The sequence below is a fragment of the Jaculus jaculus genome, chromosome 1, assembly GCF_020740685.1.
Source record: "Jaculus jaculus isolate mJacJac1 chromosome 1, mJacJac1.mat.Y.cur, whole genome shotgun sequence".
Lineage (NCBI taxonomy): Eukaryota > Metazoa > Chordata > Mammalia > Rodentia > Dipodidae > Jaculus > Jaculus jaculus.
The window spans coordinates 145,368,456-145,387,392 of record NC_059102.1 but is presented as its reverse complement, the minus strand read 5'-3'; the positions used below and the strand labels follow the sequence as shown (position 1 = coordinate 145,387,392).

The 18,937-nt window shown below is 42.4% G+C and overlaps 1 protein-coding gene across 6 annotated transcripts in view; it reads right to left on the bottom strand.

The window, feature by feature from the left end:
• Positions 1 to 18,937, bottom strand: part of Nup214 (nucleoporin 214) — a 110,258-nt gene that overhangs the window by 39,122 nt on the left and 52,199 nt on the right. For all 6 annotated transcript variants that reach the window (XM_045149919.1, XM_045149901.1, XM_045149926.1 and 3 more), the window contains exons 23-26: positions 17,859 to 18,020; positions 13,935 to 14,034; positions 4,755 to 4,830; positions 3,486 to 3,564 (exon numbers count right to left, since the gene is read on the bottom strand). In XM_045149919.1, the coding sequence (XP_045005854.1) occupies positions 3,486 to 3,564; positions 4,755 to 4,830; positions 13,935 to 14,034; positions 17,859 to 18,020 (417 nt within the window). The remainder of the gene's footprint in view (positions 1 to 3,485; positions 3,565 to 4,754; positions 4,831 to 13,934; positions 14,035 to 17,858; positions 18,021 to 18,937) is intronic.

The window sequence follows — 18,937 nt, the reverse complement described above, 5'->3', positions numbered from 1 at the left end:
ATGCTTTTAATGTAATATAGCTTTATAATTACTTGAAAATAATATACAATTGAGAGAGAAAAAACTTCAAAGATAAACATGTTAATATTCTGTGTTGTGACTTCAGGTTAACCTAATACATTATATTTTTCTTTAAGTTTTTGTATTTGGTAAGTACTAGTTTTCTTTAGTGACAGAAGTAATACACACACTTGTTATGCAGTTGCATGAGTTCACAGAAGTACAGAAAGAGAACAGTGAAGCATGATCATGTCCATATTCAGCTTCAAACTTCAACTAGTAGTCTAAGGAGACTCTTCAAACTTTCTCCTGCCACTCTAATTTAAGAGAGGAAAAGAAAACAGGAAAATGGCATTTTAAAAACCCAAATCATGCTGGGCATGGTAGAGCATGCCTTTAATCCCAGCACTTGGGAGGCAGAGCTAGGAGGATCACCATGAATTCAGGGCCAGTCTGAGACAACACAAAGAATTCCAGGTCAGTCTGGGCTAGAGTGAGATCCTATCTCGAAAAACCAAAAAAAAAAAAAAAAAAAGAACCAAACCATGCCAGGCATGGTGGTACACTCCTTTAGTCCCAGCACCCAGGAGACTGAGGTAGGAAGATCACTGTGAGTTTGAGGCCAGCCTGAGATTGCATAGTCAATTCTAGGTCAGCCTGGGCTACAGTGAGACCCTACCTCAAAAAAAAAAAAAAAAAAAAAAAAATCACACCAACCAAAACTAAAGAAAAAAAAAAACAAACAAACCCTGTATTTGAAGGTATTGGTAAAATTTCAAAACCACTCAAGTACAATAAAGCAAGCACTTTATGCAAACACAAGCACACTCGGTGCAGCCTTGCTTGTAATTGTGAAAGGTGAACATTCTGTCAGCACAGTACTGCTCAAGTGTTCCCCCAGGCACCACTAAAATGAGTGAAGTGCATCTCCAGTCAGGAGTGATGAACGGCACAGGCACTGCAATGGGCTGCAGGGACAAGGAAACAGGTAGCCAACCAATGGTGACAAGATATGTTGTCTTTGTTTAGAAAGCACTGACACAAGCTTGTGTGATGTAACTCAACGTGTTAAGGGCTTTCTCTGAAATACAAGCACATGGGACACCTTTTACCTTCTACATTCCTTATTTCTACAACACAATTTTTATGGTGGATATGTAATAGTTTTATAATTAAAAAAACAATGCAAGTATTTTCATTGTTAGCCAATAAGAGAATTAGTTCACAGAGGTTTCAGAAATATTTTTCATATTTAAAAAAATAGGGCTAGAGAGATGGCTTAGTGGTTAAGGCACATGTCTGCGAAGCCTAAGGACCCTGGTTCTATTCTCCAGGACCCACGTAAGCCAGATGCACATGGTGGTGCATGTGTCTAGAGTTCATTTGCAGTGGCTAGAGGCCCTGGTGCGCCAATTCTCTCTTTCTCTCCCTCTAATAAATGAATAAATAAATAAATAAAATTAAGTCAAGCATGGTTGTTCAAGCCTGTAATCCCAGCACTTAGGAAGCTGAGGCAGGAGGACTGCTGTGAGTTTGAGGCCAAGTCAGGCCAGCCTAATCTACAATGTGAGACTGTCTCAGAAATAAATGAATAAATAAATATATAAATTTTTACAAGCTATTTTTTTAAAAGGTAGGTCTCACTAGCCCAGGCAGATCTGGAATTCACTTTGTAGTCTCAGGGTGACCTCAAATCCAGCAATCATCTTACCTCTGCTTCCCAAATGCTGGCATTAAAGGCATGTACCACCATGCTGGTGGTTTTTTGTTTTTTTTTTTTTTTTTGGTTTGTTTTTTGTGGTAGGGTTTTGCTCAGACTGACTTGTAATTCACTATGTAGGCTCAGGCTGGCCTAGAACTCAATGGAAATCCTCCTACCTCTGCCTGCCAAATACTGGGATTGAAGGTGTGTGCCACCATGTCCAGCTCTATTTTTTTTTTTTTTTTTTTTTTTGAGATAGAGCCTAGGCAGACCTGAAATTCACTGTGTAGTCTCAGGCTGGCCTCCTACCTTCCTCTCCTGAGTGCTGGAATTAAAGGCCACCACACCCAGCCCATTTAGTGTTTTTCAGGGAAGTTTCCTGTCCAAAAAAAATTCCTTCCTAAACATTGGACAGTCTTTTTCTGTCATAAGTGAATGGTGAACCCCAGGTTTTTTGTAAGTCACACATTACCTAAGAAATGCATGAAGACAGATCTCCTCAGAGAGTTTCAATATAGTTCTCATAGGAGACAGACCCAACTCTTTCCAAAGTTCTTCAAAATATTACTCAGAAATAGAATAAACTTCTTGATTTAATCCTAAACAATTCAAGTCTAATGATTCCACTAAATTTTCCCTTTTACATCAGAAGTACTATGCTATATAACTCCTTTTCACATGAGGCAAATGTGATACCAACTGTGGCCCTGAGCATTAATCCTAATTCTAGAATGTGACTTTGTCTTACATGTTATGGATTGTTTCTGAGCTCAAGGAATGTGTTGAAAGTAAAGCTGGCATACAATTAGAAAGGTCTAGATGACAGAAAAGTATGAATGACTACAGGACTGGATATATGGGACGTGGGCAGCTAAGGTATGAAGTTAAGGTCTAACAGGATTTGCTTGAAGGCTGTGGGAGAACTTGCATGAACAGCTAGTGTGAGGAATGTGGCAAACAGGCAGGACTGCAGGCAGCACAGGCTGTGAAGCAGAGGCTGCTTGGGTTGGGCCACATGAAGCAGGTTATAGAAAGGCACCAACAGAAGGGGACACTGAGGAAGAACCACATGAAAATGAGGAATTTCAAGTTGGCTTAGGCAATATACACCATGGCCAAAACACTTCTAGTCACTTGTAAAACTAATTTAATTAAGAAAACTTAAAACAATTATGCTTGAGTGGATGTAGGGCAAGTATGTGAAGCAATAAACTCTTACTAATTATTTACTTTGAAATCCTACACTGTAACAAATCCATTTTATTTCCATGTTCTCCCAATTCTTAAACTGTGATTATTTGCCTGAGGATTTCTATTACTTTCATTAAGGGAGAATGAGTAGAGTACAACATTCAAATTTGTCTTTACAGGCTATGACATCCAATAAGGTAAGGGGAGGCAAAGCTATCGCTCCTCTCTGAAACCTTCAGGCTTCTTCCTCAAGTCTTACAGAAGCTGGTAAGTGGCTTACGAATTTCCTGAAAATTCCTCATTGGCTAAGGACTTTCAAAGGTGGCCTCTGAACTTGGTTTCTTTTGTTTTTTGGAGGTAGGGTCTCATTCTAGCACACGTTGACCTTGAATTTACTATGTAGTCTCAGGGTGGCCTTGAACTCATGGTGATCCTCCTACCTCTGCCTCCCAAGTGCTGGGATTAAAGGTGTGCACCACCACACTCAGCTTTGGACTTGGTTTCTTGTCAACTAATTGCCTCTGTGATATAGAACAACAAACTCTAAGGCATATCTTTCACCTTTCTCACTGAAACAAAAATACAAACTGACCTGAAGCTTTATCACCAGATGACAACTGACTGGATGCTGGTGTGGGCCCTGATGGCTTCAGGGAACTGACTAGAGACCCCTGTAAGAGAACATAAAAGAAATGTTCATGTTAGACCACTAACCATCCTTGCAATAAGAGAACTTGTTCATTCAGCTAATCACCAAAGAAAAGGAAGAACATTTTATCTCATGTCAAATATCCCTAAGATCACACTGGGGGACAGAACCTTGTAAGTTCCAAGAAGGAAGATAGCATGTCTGTCTAGCTCATGGCTATCTTTCCAGTGCATGGCACATAAAGGGCACTTGAATACTTGGAGGAGAAATGAATGAACAAATTACTAAAAAAGACGGCTCCAGCTGTTAAGTGAATTACAATACGGTTAAAAGCAAAACTATTGGAGCTCTCCATCTCCATGCTCCTGCACTTATCTACCATGATTCATGACTTACTATGTGTCCTTCACAGGGAACAAGACAACCTCCAGAGAGGTCATGTGCTGGATGCTTTAGAGCATGTCTAAGAGCTCACAATGGGCAAGTCTGAAGATCTCATCCCAAACCCTGACTTCAAACACAATCTAGTTACTCATGTCAGAGACAGATACAAGATACAAGAGAAAGCAAGACTAATTCAGAGATAGCTGGGTCTTCCAGATATCTATTATTTTCTTCTGAATTGTTTAACCATTTACTGTGTAACTTATTTTTGTAGAGGACTTTATCAGGCAACGTCAAACCTAGACATAATATCACTGGAACTATGCAAACTCTGAAAAACAGAGATGGCAGGAGAAAAACAAGGCAACCTTTACCCCAGAACTAACACTCAATAGTGTGGTGGAAAAAGCAAAGTACAGGGAGCAGACAGCCTTGAGTCTCAGCTCTGATTCCAGCAGTTCCAAACTGGCTAAGCCTGAGTGATCACTTGACCGTGGCCACTAGACATCTACTGCACACAGCAGTTGTATGTTTAAGTAAAGTAATATTAAATGAAAATAAACTACAAATCAAAACACTTCACCCAAAAGTATAACATCAGAATATGCCTTAGGATTATGAAAGGAGAATGTCAAGCGGTCCAATAGATAGTATAAGCCCCTGAATGACTACTACAGTTAACCATGTGAAGACTGAATAATTGGGGGATAAGAATCATAGATTTTTATCAGAATAATGGCTCATTTAAATAAAGCCAGGCCATGAAAAGATCTTCAGTTTCATAACTGAAACATTGCATAACTACTGAAATGAAAATCAGTATGTTACCTGCTTGGCTTGGTTGGTGGCCACAGGGGCTAACAGTGTGTGTGGCGTTTTGGTTGCGGAATATGCCACTGGAGAACTGAAAGACACACAAGGCATACTCAGAGAGACAGGTCTAGGTAAAATCCACATTCATCCTTGAGACAACTTTGGTCCTAACAAATGAAACCAGTTTGGGGTAAATTTCAGATACCTGGGACCCCAATCAAACTCATTACACATTTAGCTAAGAGTAAATTTTTAATATGAAGTTTGGGTTTTGAGCATGAAGTACAAAGCAGCAACCTTAAATAAACTTCTTTTCTGCAACTCTAAAAAAAAAAAAACAAAACAAAAAGTCTGTAACTATTTCAGCCTAATTTTTTTGAGGTAGAGTTTCATTCTAGCTCAGGCTGACCTTCCCCTTCCTGCCTCCTATTTGAGACCATGTGGAGAATTATTGAGCCTCTTTTTCAAGTGGGGGGAGGGGGATGTACAGTAAGGTATGTGGGGGGCTGGAGAGATGGCTTAGCAGTTAAGTGCTTGCCTGTGAAGACTAAGGACCCCGGTTCAACGCTTGATTCCCCAGGACCCACGTTCACCAGATGCACAAGGTGGCACAGGTATCTGGAGTTCGTTTGCAGTAGCTAGAGACCCTGGCGTGCCCATTCTCTCTTTTTCTCTGCCTCTTTTTCTGTCCCTCTCAAATAAATAAAAGTTAAAAAAAAAAAAAAAGATATGCGGGATGCAAATGCTGGCTGCCACATATGGCTCAAAGGTCTGCCCAAAGACAGCGAAGTTCCCAGTCACTGTGACCTTCCCATGTCACTGCTCTGTCTTTGCTGCTGCATGGAAAGTACAGCCCTATTTACAAAGAGACCTCTTACCATCTTTCATTGACCTTTGTGTGCAGAAAACTGTTACTTTGCTAACCAGTGAGTGTTAACATGTAGGGAAATTACTTACCAACTCAATCACAGACAAAAGGTCTTAACTCTTGAGGGCCATTTTTAACCAATGTATCTGTCCTCAGCCTAAAGCTACTTTGACTGGAATGGATACTAGCAGCAGCCACTGTAAGATTCAGCTGTATTTTTTTACAACTCTTTCTAGAATTGGAGAGGATTATTCATAATTTTCCTAAAAATTAATTTGGACAGGAAGAGGAACACTACCAAAGAGTTTAATCCTACAGCACAGCTGGATCCTCTGTTGGAATAACACAGAAACCTCCCAACCTTTATTAGACAGAGAGAAGAAAACACAGACTCATTTCCAATGAAACAAACCCTGCTGACACTTGTGCCACAGAAGAAGCTGCAAAGATGCACCTCTCTAGGGAAAGCATCCCTGCTACCTTGAGATGTTCCACCATGCAGGTCCTCAGATACTGAGCTTGCCTTCATCTCTGCGCCTCTCCAATGGAGAGAAAGAATGTACCAGCAAGACTGCTGGGATGCAAGCAATCCCTGGGTGGATATAGCAGGCTTGCTAACCGAAATGGTTTGTGCTCAAGAGAATCACAAGGGAAATCAAACTCTCTTATATGAAACTAAACATAAAAATAAACACTATAATTTAACCAAATCTTAGAAAATTTCTGTACCCAAAATTTAGTTATAACATGATGGTAAATTAAATCATGCATGCATTAGATAGAGTATAGTCATTGTATTATTTACTTGTAATAAAGCTATAAATCTCCTGGGTATCCTAAATCCCCACACACACAAATTATGATTCACAGTACCAACACAGCAAGTCACATGAAACCCCTGCAGAGAAATGCTGTTCAGCACAAGCAGTCAATAAACCTACTGATAGACCAGCCCCAAGCAATCTCCACCGTGACTCAAAACGGCAAACAGAAAAGAACAGTATTTGCCCAAATAAACATGCACAATGGTCTGTGCGTGACATGGGCCAAAACAATGGAAATCAGTGATTGCAAACATTCATAAGACAGAAGAGCCAAATTAGAACTGCCATATTTTGGGTGACTTTATTCTACTTTCTAGCAGGATGGAATTAAATATCAAGGGACCACAAGCAGAAAATGGCAAAAGTCGTAACAAAAATATATAAAACTAGGACTCTGGTTAAGATGGCAGCATAGGAACCATGCCAAAGCAGCCTAGGGTAGAAAAAAAAAAGCAAAAAAATATATAAAACTAGCACTATGAAGTTGCAAAGCATTAAGATAGCTGCTGAAGCTTCTTCTTTCTTTTATTCCCCCCCTTCCCCCTCCCCCTGGCTCTCAATTCTAGCCCTGGATGACCTGGAGCTCATTCTGTAGTCCCAGGCTGGCCTCACAGTGATTCCCTATCTCTGTCTCCTGATTAAAGGTGTGTGCCACCATCATGCCTGACTGAAGCCTTTTGTCAGTGGCAAATGTTCATTCATTGTTGTGGAAAGTGCACATTCTTTCACTTATTTTAACATTTTTAAAGAGCATAAAAAGGAGGTCCTTGGTTGCTGGGGAAGCATAATACCTTTTTTTCAGTGGTGTAGTAATGGGAAAGTTAACACAAGCTCTGGTAAATAATACTGTTCTTCATTCATGCTCATGTAGGCAACCTTAATTAAGCTCAGTGGGAGGCGCGTGCATGGAGGAAAAAGAGATCAAAGGAGGGACTGATCTGGGAAGAAGGGATGAATAGGAAAAGGAGGAAAAATAAAGGCAATGAGGGGATTATGATGAAAATTTATTATTTACATGTATAAAAATTGTGAAAGATAGGGCTGGAGAGATGGCACAAAGGTTAAGGTGCTTGCCTGCAAAGCCTATGTTTGAATCTCTAGGTCTCATATAAGCCAGACACACAATGACGCAAGCACACAATGTCACACATGCACACAAGGGGACACGCACATCTGGAATTCGTTCACAGTGGTTAAAGGCCCTGGAGTGTACATTCTCTCTCTCAAAAATTAAAAAAAAAAAAAAAAAAAAGACTCAAGAGGTTGTGACAAAATGGAGTCACCCAGGACAGCAGGAAGGAAGGCAGACAGCAGGAGGGCGAGTCCTCCACATTCCTCAAGAACTTGCCCAGCTATTATCCCTCCCCTGCCTAACAAGGCTCCAGGTCTACATTTACTGCCCCTTTATCTCTCACTGGGTCATTTCTGGTCTCACTCTATGGCTAATGTAAAGAACAGAGATTTACTGCCCCAACAAAGAAATTCCTCCCCTTCCTCACGTCTCCCCAACTGAAAAACCTGTAACGCCTGTTTTCTGTAACCCCAAACTGACTGCTCCACTCTTGAGTCAGTCCTGGCAGCTTGTGTTTTTCCCCGAAAAAAAACTTCCATCTTTTCCTCAGAGTGGTCTCCGTGGTCCTTGGTTACTCCTGAACCTTACAGAGGTGAAGTGCAGAACACAGTGGTCATTAACAAGGCTCTTCTTCTGCAGTGAAGAACAAAAATGTATACCAAAGCTTCCTTCAAATCCAGTAGCCACAAAAATCACACATGCTTGGAAAATATAAGAGCAAATGTAAGAGGATCAATCCAAGTGAGACCACCAGAGCTATGAAGAAAGACCTTGTCTAAAAAAACAAAAAGTAGGCTAATCCAAAAGATTGATCACTAATTTTAAAAAATTATTTATATGCAAGCACAGACAGAGAGAAAAAGAGACAGAAAGAATGGGTATGTCAGGGCCACTGCAAATGAACTCCAGATGCATGTACCACTTTGAGCATCTGGCTTTACATGGACACTGGGAATTGAACCTGGTTCTTTAGGCTTTGCAGACAAGTGCCCTGACAGCTGAGCCATTTCTCTAGCCCGAATTTATTTATTTACTTATGGCAGTGAGAAAGAGAGACAGAATGGGCACATCAGGGCCTCTAGTCCCCACAAAGGAATTCCAGATGCATGCACTACCTTGTGCATCTGGCTCACATGGGTACTGGGGAATTAAACCCAGGCCTTCAGGCTTTGCAAACAAGCGCTTTAACTGATAAGCCAACTCTCCAGCCCTACCCCCACTTTTTTTTTTTTTGAGAGAGGGTCTTGTTATATAACCCAGACTGACCCGGAACTCATGATGTAGCCCAGGCTGACCTGAGACTTGTGGTAATTCTCCTGTCTCAGCCTCTGGACTACTGAGATGTTAAGCATGAACCACCACCCTGGACACTCTCAGAAGTCTGTAACTATTTACAGCAGTGGGATTTGGATTGCAGGACAAGAAGAAAAACTAGTGATTAAGAAGAAATCTATAATAATATATAATCTATAATAGTTCAGAATCAGGGACTGAAACAACTAGATAGATGAGCTGTAGGAAGTCCGGAAGGTTTAGGGAAGAATAAAGATAACCACCTTACTGATGCACAAAAAGAACTTAACTCTTTGACTAGGTTGCAAAACAGAATTATGATAGAAACATTTAAGTTTCATTTCAGATTGGGAAAATATGTATTAATGGAAGCACTGAAATATTTGCTGAAATGTGTCAGAACAAACAGTAGCAGGGAGATGGCAAAGATACGAGTCTTTTCAAGCCATATTATCCTTTTATATATGTAACTTATATTTATATATCGCAAGGAAAAAGAGGGTGGAAGGAATGAGAACATGGGCAAGCCAAGACCCTGACTTTACATGGGTATTAAGGAACTGTACCAGCAGGCTTTGCAAGCAAGTGCCTCTAACCACTAAGCCATCGCCCTAGCCCTCAATCCTTATCATTCTGATGACTCTTGGAGAAAGACCTTGATCCTACATGATTGTGAAGTTCAGAAATCCTAGTTTAAACTACAGCATTTTAAATCACTGTTTAAGTGCGGAACCTCTCTGCCTGTTAGCTTCTAAATAAAATCTAAAGAGCTATGTGAGTAGCAGCTATTCCCATATATCAAACTTTAAGCTCTTCAGTTACAATAGTAAATTTTTTCTAACACTGTTAATTAGCTTACATCAATAAAGATTGTTTAAATTAAAATAAAAAGCAGCTATTTCTAAGTGTACGGTTCAACTTAATATGAAGTTTATCTTACACTGGTGTACTATGAGGAAACCACTCTACAAACAAAGACAAAACAAGTTCAACATGATAGGACAGAAAACACATACCATAGTGACATTAAACAAGGAAAGGTGGAGTAGAGACAGTAGTATCTAGATATCTGAGCACTTAATATTACTAGGGACAAAATATTAACTAGGCAGTTCCTCAAAGAACATAATGAGAGCCAAGCATGGTAGAGCACACCCTTAATCCCAACAGGTGGGAGGGAGGCTGAGGTAGGATGATCTCCATAATTGAGAGGCCGGCTTAAGGCTACCAAGTGAATTCCAGGTCAGCCTGGGCTAGAGTGTGGTCCTGCCTCAAAAAAAAAAAAAAAAAAAAAAAAAAATCAAAATCCACAGACTAAACAAACAGAACACAAGGATCCTAAGTGTCTATGTAACTAACGACAGGACTTCAAACACAGGAAATGAGAACTGACCTAACTGTAAGGAAAAGAGGCACACTCCCACCCAAGTGGAGAGTGTCCACAGCACTCTCACTACTCCAAAGAACAGGCATTAAGAACCAAGGCAGCATACAACCAAACAATACCTTATCCTAACTAATGTTTCCAGAAACCCCAGCGCTGGGGACACACCTCACTGGCAAAGCACTTGCTTATTGTGCTTGAGGCCCTGGGCTTAATACCCAGTATCGCAAAAACTAAACTAAACACACACCACCACCAGAATTCACACACTTTCTATGTGTACATAGAGTATTTACCAAAATGACTAACGAATCTGAACATCCCAAGCTCAGATGGCTCCACTCTTGAATTTTACCGAAGACTTAAGGACAAGTCTACATGGGCTTTTCCGGGAAACAGAAGTGGACTCTTTAAAAAAAAGGAAGGAAGGAAGGAAGGAAGGACGGACGGACGGAAGGAAGGAAGGAAGGAGGGAAGGAAAGAAGGAAGGAAAAAAGGAAGGAAAGAAGGAAGGAAAGAAGGAAGGAAGGGTATTATCTTGATACCAAAACCAAAGAAATTACAAGACAAACTAAGGCTGGAGAAATGGCTTAGCAGTTAAGACATTTGCTTGCAAAGCCAAAGGACCAAGGTTCGATTCCCTAGGACCCACATTAGCCAGATGCACAAAGGGGAGCATATCTGGAGTTCGTTTGCAGTGGCTGGAGGCCCTGGCACCCCCATTCTCTCTGTCTCTGCCTCTGCCTCTTTCTCCCTCTGTCTGTTGCTCTCAAATAAATAAATAAAAATAAACAACAACAACAAAAAGAAAACGTAAGTCAAAACCATAATTAGAGTGTTAAGAGCCCAGGTTGCCCTGCTGACATAGCTTTGTGGAGACAGGCACGAGCAAGTGTTGCCAAGGATGCAGAGAGAATGGAACTCCACAGTTCGATTCAAAGAATATGAAGCTGGATGGCAGCTTTGTAATACAGTTTGGGACATTTAGATCAAAAAGCAAAATATGGAATTCTTGTATGAACCACTCACAAATGTATCTCCAAAACAACTGAAAGCAAGGACTTAAAACAGGTAAGATCTACCGATGCTGATCTCCTACTGCTCCCCACCTGCCAGGCATGCTCTTGCTGCAGAACCAATGACAGGAGAATTCTCTCACTGGTTCAGGAGAGCTGCTCTTTGGCTGTTTAGTCTTCCCTCCTATGCCAACTTCCTAGGAAGGCCTCCTTTGGTCACTTTATGAACACTGTCATTCATACCCAGACCACAGTCTCTAAACCCTTCCCTTAGATCAGTTTTCACCATAATATCTTTCACCATCTAGGATGTTACAAAGTTTATTAATTTATTTTGCTTAATGTTTATTTCTCCATGACCAGGACAAGGTTTTTGGTCAGTTCTATGAACCAAGTTGTCTCTAGCTCCAGGCACAAGGTGTTGGCATATATATAGGAAGTACTCATCATGAATTTGTTGAAAGAGGGCAGGGAGCTGGCTCAGTGGGTAAAATGCTTATTCAGGGCCCCAAAACATGGACTCTGTAGCATAAGTATCTATAATCCTGGATATGTGAGAAGGGAGATGGGGACAGGAGACTCTCCTAGAAGGTAGCCTGCTGAATGCAGAGAAGGTGAGGACTGACACCCAAAGTTGTCTTCTGACTTATAAAGGCATACCACAGTACTTGCATGCTCATAATCACAGCCATCTCTCCCCTACAGCATTTAAAAAAAAATTATTTATTTGCAGAGAAAGAGGAAAAAAATAGGCATGGCTGGGTCCCCCATCCACTGCAAACAAACTCCAGACACATGGGCCACTTTGTGTATCTGGCTTTATGTGGGTACTGGAAGTCAAACCTGGGCCATGAAAGCAAGTGCTTTAACTGCGGAGCCATCTCTCCAGCCTAAGATTCTTCTCCTTCAAGTCTATTTTCTTGCTAGAAAAATGAGGAAACCCTGAAATGCTGTTTGAAAAGAGTCATCAGGGCTGGGAGAGGACTCAGTAGTTAAAGGTGCTTAGAAAACCAGATGGCCTGGGTTTGATTCCCCAGTACTCATGTAAATAAAGCCAGATGCACAAAGTGGTACATGTATCTGGAGTTAGTTTACAGTGGCAGGAGGACCTGGTGTACTCATTATTTCTCTCTCTGCAAATAAATAAAAACATAAAACAAAGAAAAAAATGTCATCATCCAAGATCAGTTCAACTGAACCACCAGAGGTGACAAGCCTGAGTGAAGATCAAGTAAGAACCAAGAGATACTTCTCTGTGGTCATCCTCTAAATGTGTCAGAAGCACCACACCGTGTTTCCACAGGCTGCATCACCTGCCTTACAAAGCATCCTGCCTTTCAGCAGTTCTCTTTGCCTCCTTGTGATGGGAATCTACTACAGTTACCAAACTATAATGCACAGTTTCTTCAAGTTTACAGCAACCACCAATACCAAGAATGGTCTAAATTTGAAGTTCTAGCTCTAAGGTCACTGTACAAGAGGTAATATGAAGGAGAATGGAATTTCAAAGGGGAAAGTGTGGCAGGGGGAAGGAGGGAATTACCATGGGACATTTTTTTTATAATCATGGAAAATGCTAATAAAAATTTAAAAAAGAAAAAAAAAAGGAAAAAAAAAGATAAGAAAGAGGGCAGGCATGTTCTTCTGTCTGGCCTTGAGATAAGTAAAAAATTCCCATAGCAAGCAATCTCAGTAAATGGAGCAACATGCAGTTAAGCAGGGCCACTGGACAAAACAGCAATCGAGCACTGGGCAGGTCTGCTCCATGGCAGCAGCAGAGAGGGGATATGCTGTGTGGTCAGACATACAGCATGCAGTTGTTCTTCTTGCCAGGGGGTAACCATGTGCACCAGACACTGATTCCCTAAAAGACAATACCCCGGTTCAAACTGAGGGGATGGCCTTAACAAGTTGTGATAGCACTGGGGAGAATGGCTGGTTTAGAGGGTACGTGGCTCCAAAACTGTCCAAAGCAGAGAAGGGCACAAGCATGTGCTGTGAGGTGTGCTGCCTAGAGTAGCAGGAGGGAGTTGGCACCTTTGGTTCTGCATGATGGTGCGCATTAAAGACAAATGGTATCTGGCAAGAATTCTGCCTCAACAGCTCAGAAGAGAAGCGGAAGGATCTGCAAACACATCTACTGGCTTTAAAAGCATTCTTTCTTCACACAAATGACAAGGGAAATGTAAAGAAGTGTCTGGGAGCAAGGGATACAGCTCAGAAGGGAGTGGTGCTCATCTAGTATGCACAAAGCCCTGGGTTCAACCCCCAACAAAGTGTAACATCTGGGTGTGCTGGTGCCATCCTGGGATATATAAGGATGCTTATATTAAAAAAAAAAAACAACAAAGTTTCTGGAGAGCTGGTGAGGGACGAAACTGTCAATCTGGAGACCACCAGAGACTAGAATCAATAGGCAGCAGGACCTAAAGTACCAACTCTGAGACCCTGGGAGCATTAAAGAGATAAATGAAACCACACACCTGACTTGGTAGCTTAAATGGGTGCCCTTTGCAGATTTACACTCAGAAAAAGGTGATGACTGCTCCTGGCAACTGAAAAGAACAACTTCCTAGAATCCCACCAGAGCTGTGCAAGGCTGGTAGTAGTCCCTCTACAGCCCAGGTCCTGGGGGACGAGGAGGAGCACACTGTGAGAGCAGAGCATCCCCCTGCAGGCAGTTCATCTTCATTATAGAAACCTTCACTGACCCGGACACACACGCAGCTGTAACATACCCCATGGCCAAAGACGGGGCTGCAGCATTACTCTTTAATTCCTGCACGTTCACCACTTGAGGAACATTCTTCAGAGTTGATTCAGTCAAGGTGCTCACGGCTATGTAAACAGAAGTGAGAGAACCACATCAATTCCAGTAAAGGATCAAAAGACCTAGCCTATAGAATGAACACCGAGAACCTGACCTAGAGCAGACTTCAACTTTATTAAACAGAGGCCATCTATTCAGCAGTGTGATCAGTAGAACACCTGGCCTAGTCCATTAACAAAGGCCAAGAAACCGACTTTACATAATCTAATCAAATGTACTTATATAGAGAATTCCTTGGCCAGCTTTTCCACAGCTGAGCTGAGGTACCTGCCACGCCGCTGGCTCTTCTTGAAAAGAGCAGTAAAAGCCAGAGGATTAACAGCCTTTGGCTTAGGACTGCTGCCACTTACTCATCTGTGCTCCTTTCCCGTGGGCTTATTACGAACCAGGCTCTGTGTGAACTGCTGCAGATACATAAGCTATCTGTGCAGCTTCTTTTCTAATGGAGCTCATGGCTCAATGAGGCAGACACACACACACACAGTAAGCAGTTGGAGAGATGGTTCAGCAGTTTAAGCAAAGCCTGCCAGCTTGGGTTGGATTCCCCAATACCCATGTAAAGCCAGAGGCACAAAGTCTGCAAGCATCTGGATTTTGTTTGCAATGGCAGGAGGCCCTTGTGCCCGTGTGCGTGTGTTTGTGTGTGTGTGTGTGTATTCTCTATATTCATTCTATATTCTATCTCTCCTTCCCTCTCTGTTCACAAATGAAAAAAAAAAAAGCTGGGCATGGTGGTGCACATCTTTAATCCCAGCATTTGGGAGGCAGAGGTAGGAGGATCACTGTGAGTTGAGGCCACCCTGAGACTACATAGCGAATTCCAGGTCAGTCTGGGCTAGTGTGTGACCCTACCTTGAAAAACCAAACAAACAAAAAAAAAAAAAAAAAAAAAGAAAGAAAGAACTGAGCGTGGTAGTGCACGCCTTTAATCCCAGCACTTGGGAGGCAGAGGTAGGAGGACTGAGGTAAATTCAAGGCCACCCTGAGACTACATAATAAATTCTAGGTCACTTTGGGCTAGAGTGAGACCTTACCTCCAAAAAATAAAAAAACCACAGTGAGATGTGGAAAACAGAACTTGGAAAAGAGTGGGAGAAGAGACCAAGAAGCCCACGTTGAAGAATGGAAACAGGGATATATGTGACACCTATATTATTTATCTTACAAGCTATTTTGATTATATACTTGCATTGAACCCAAGGCCTCATGCATGCCAGGCAAGCTCTCTACCACTGCTACTAAAGATGTCCTGTTACTTCTTTTTGTTACTTATAATTTTCCATTGTGTGCAAGAACATTTAGTGATATTCTGTAGTTAACTGGGAAAGCCCAAGCAAGCTCTTGGGTTTCTTCTGAGGACACCCCAGGCAGCCAGGTGGATGTGCATGACTCCACCTCCCTTCTTCAGAGGAGGGTCTGCAGACTTCATCTTCACACTCAAAGGTGCCATGTCTTAGAATCTTAAAGATACTGCAGAGCACAGCACACCTGCTGAAGAGTTTACCACCCTAAATCCCATTGGATCTTTTATTTTAATTTTTTTTTTTTTTCGAGGTAGGGTCTCGCTCTAGCCCAGGCTGACCTGTAATGCACTATGTAATCTCAGGGTGGCCTTGAACTCACAGCAATCTTCCTACTTCTGCCTCCCAAGTGCTGGGATTAAAGGCATGCACCACTATGCCCAGCATTTATTTATTTATTTATTTTGAGGTAGGGTCTCACTCTAGCCCAGGCTGACCTGGAATTCACTATGGAGTCTCAGGGTGGCCTCAAACTTATGGCGATCCTCCTACCTCTGCCTCCTGAGTGCTAGGATTAAATGCATGTGCCACCATGCCCAGCTTCCCCAACAGATTTTAACTTTACAAATAACCACCTGGATTTGGGGTCTTGCTCAGTATGTTAAGATTCTGATTGCTCCATGTAATAAAGAGAGCATCAAACCATTATATGCCCTGAAAGCTTAAAAGTCTCATAAAAAGTTACCTAGGGGCTAGAGAGACAGCTTAGCAGTTAAGGTGCTTGTCTGTGAAGCCTTAAGGACCCAGCTTTGACACCCTAGAACCTACATAAGCCAGCTGCACAAAGTGACATATGTGCACAGGTGGCACACGAGTCTCAAGCTCATTTGCGTGGCTAAGGCCCTGGAGTGCCAATCCTCTCTCTCTCATAAATTAAAAAAAAGAGTTACCTAGTCTTTCCCCTGGAGACACTGGAGGGGGGATTGACTGTCTGCGGTAGCCAAGTGAGCATCGGGTGTCATGTTTTGAATCACAGTCTCTTTTTACTGATTCCATAGCTTGCAGAGCTATAAGGATTCTTGGGTCTCTGCTCCACAGTGGGACCGGGATTACAGGTGTGTGTGTGACCACACTCAGGTATTTTATGCAGGATCTGGAAGTTTGAACTCAGGCAGTCTCAGAGGCCCTTTGGCCCTCATGCTTGTGCAGGAAGTGCACTTAACTGCTGAGCCTTCTCTCCAACCACTCAGACTCTTTCTCCCTGAGATAGTGTCTCCCTCTAGCCCAGGCTAACCTAGAACTTACTCTGTAGTCCTAGGCTGGCCTTGAATTGACGGTGATCTCCCTATTTCTGCCTCCCAAGTGCTGGGATAAGGTGCGTGTCTCTGGCCTACAAATTTTTTTAAGAAATATTACCTTTTTATTTGAGGAAGAGAGAATGAATAAGCATGTGAGTGAGTGTGTGTGCACCAGGACCTCTTGCCAGTGTAAATGAACTCCAGACCCATGTACCACTTTGTGCATTTATGTCAGTTGTGGGGAACTGCACCCGAGTGGTCAGGCATTGTAAGCAAGGATCATTAAATACTAAGCTCTCTCGTCAGCCTCTAGAAAAAAAAAATTTTTTTTAACACTGTTTAATGTTATTGTTTTGAGACAGGGTCTCACTCTGCAGTCTAGGCTGTCCTGAAACTCCTACAAGCTGTGATTGAATGTGTGAGGCACCATGCCCAGCTGCTCATTCTTTTTTTCCCCTAGATCAAACCACCATGTCTTAAGTGAAAATAGTTGGTTCATGACAATTTCTCAACTTTAACACTAGTTACAGTCTGAGGCTAGATGATCCTTTCTTGAAAGGGGGAGACCCTATGCATTTTAAGGTTAATTTGTAGTACTCCTGGCTTGTACCCAGTAATACAACTGTTTGGGACAGAAAGGAGGGAACTAAGAACCATTAGCTTGCCAAATAAGCAGTGATAACTTAAGTTCTTGAGCACAACTCTCCCGACTATTAACTCCTCACACAGGAAATGCAGGGTAACTGCAAACCACTGACAGGCTAGTGCAGATCAGCACTCTGAAGAGGTGCATCCACAACGTTAAGGAGAAGCCGTTCTGAAACCAGAACAGCACACAAGTCTAGAGTTCACGTTCTGCTACTTACTGGCTAACTTCCACTTCTCTAAATCTGGCACTGCTTGAGCACAGAACTGCGGGTATGCTAACACTGCCCCCAGGCCTAGGATTCTTAAGATACTAGGAGATGCTTCTATATTGTTATCAGATAGTCCAATTTCAAAAATCAAATTTGGGACTCAAAGGAGACATTTCCATTCCAAGTAGGGAATTATCAAATGCATCAAAACACTGATTTCCCACTTAACTAAGTGTGGCAGATCTAATTCTGGCTCTCCAAAGGAAAATAATTTCAGACCCTCCTGGAAGCTTTCTCCTCACGAGGCCAGGGCCATCGCATCAAACTTCCCTTCTGAAGGACAGCAAAGATAGCCAGTTGTCTCCTGTCCTCATCGTTCAAGCCTATAACCAGGACAGCTCACATTCACTCTGAGGTGTGGGGCTGTAGTCTTTACCTGGCGCCTGATTGGCCATCTGCCGTCTCAGAGCTGCAGCAGCGGCTGCCTGAGGAGCTGCCACAGTGTGGGAAGGACCAGGTGCGCCATGTTTGACGGTTTTTGTTGCCAGCATTGTGCTGTCAGCTCCCTGAGGAATAATCTTGCTAGCAGGCATGGACACTGTAGGAAAAAGAAAAATTATGTGATAAAGTGTGTAAAAGAGGGAAACACATTTAAGTTAAAATGGCAAATTCCAGGCTGAAGAGATGGCTTAGTGGTTAAGCTGCTAGCCTACAAAGCCCAAGGACCCAGATTCAACTCCCCAGAACCCATGTAAAAAGCCAGATGGCCAGGCGTGGTGGCACACACCTTTAATCCCAGGACTCAGGAGGTAGAAGTAGGAGGGTGTCCATGAGTTCGAGGCCACCCTGAGACTACATAGTGAATTCCATGTCAGCCTGGGTTAGAGCGAGACTCTGCCTCGAAAAACACAATAAAACACAACAAAACAAAAGAAGCCAGATGCACAAGGTGACACACGTGCATAAGGTGGCACACACATCTGGAGTTTGACAGCAGTGGCTAGAGGCCCTGGTGTGCCAATTCTCTATCTCTGTCTTGCTTCCCTCTCATAAAAAATAATAAATAAATAAAATTTTTTAAATGGCAAATTCTGTTAGGATGCAAGGAAAATGCTAAGATGAAAATTTATTAAGCACTGATATTAGCAGAGCGTCAGTAAACTGATAGGTTGGCACTGCGATCTTCCAGACACCAGACAGTGTCTCCCCACCTCTATTAGCTAAAACCCCAGGTATTCATTCCCTGACAGTGATACATAACTCACACTAGTAGATCAGTGTTCTGATCATCTTTCCCCAAAGGAGTGATGCACTCTTGTCCCTCATACTTGCATTTGCTTGCTGTCACATGTCATTCTGCCTAAAGTCCCAACAGTGCACTAAAGCAGTAAGAGCACAATGCAGACGGTTTCTGTGAACACTGGTGCTGGTGAGTTCTATGGCAGGGTGCACCCCAAGGCTGAAATGAGGGGGGACTACAAAGACACTGAAGTGGATGTTGCTTTACCCCAAGGC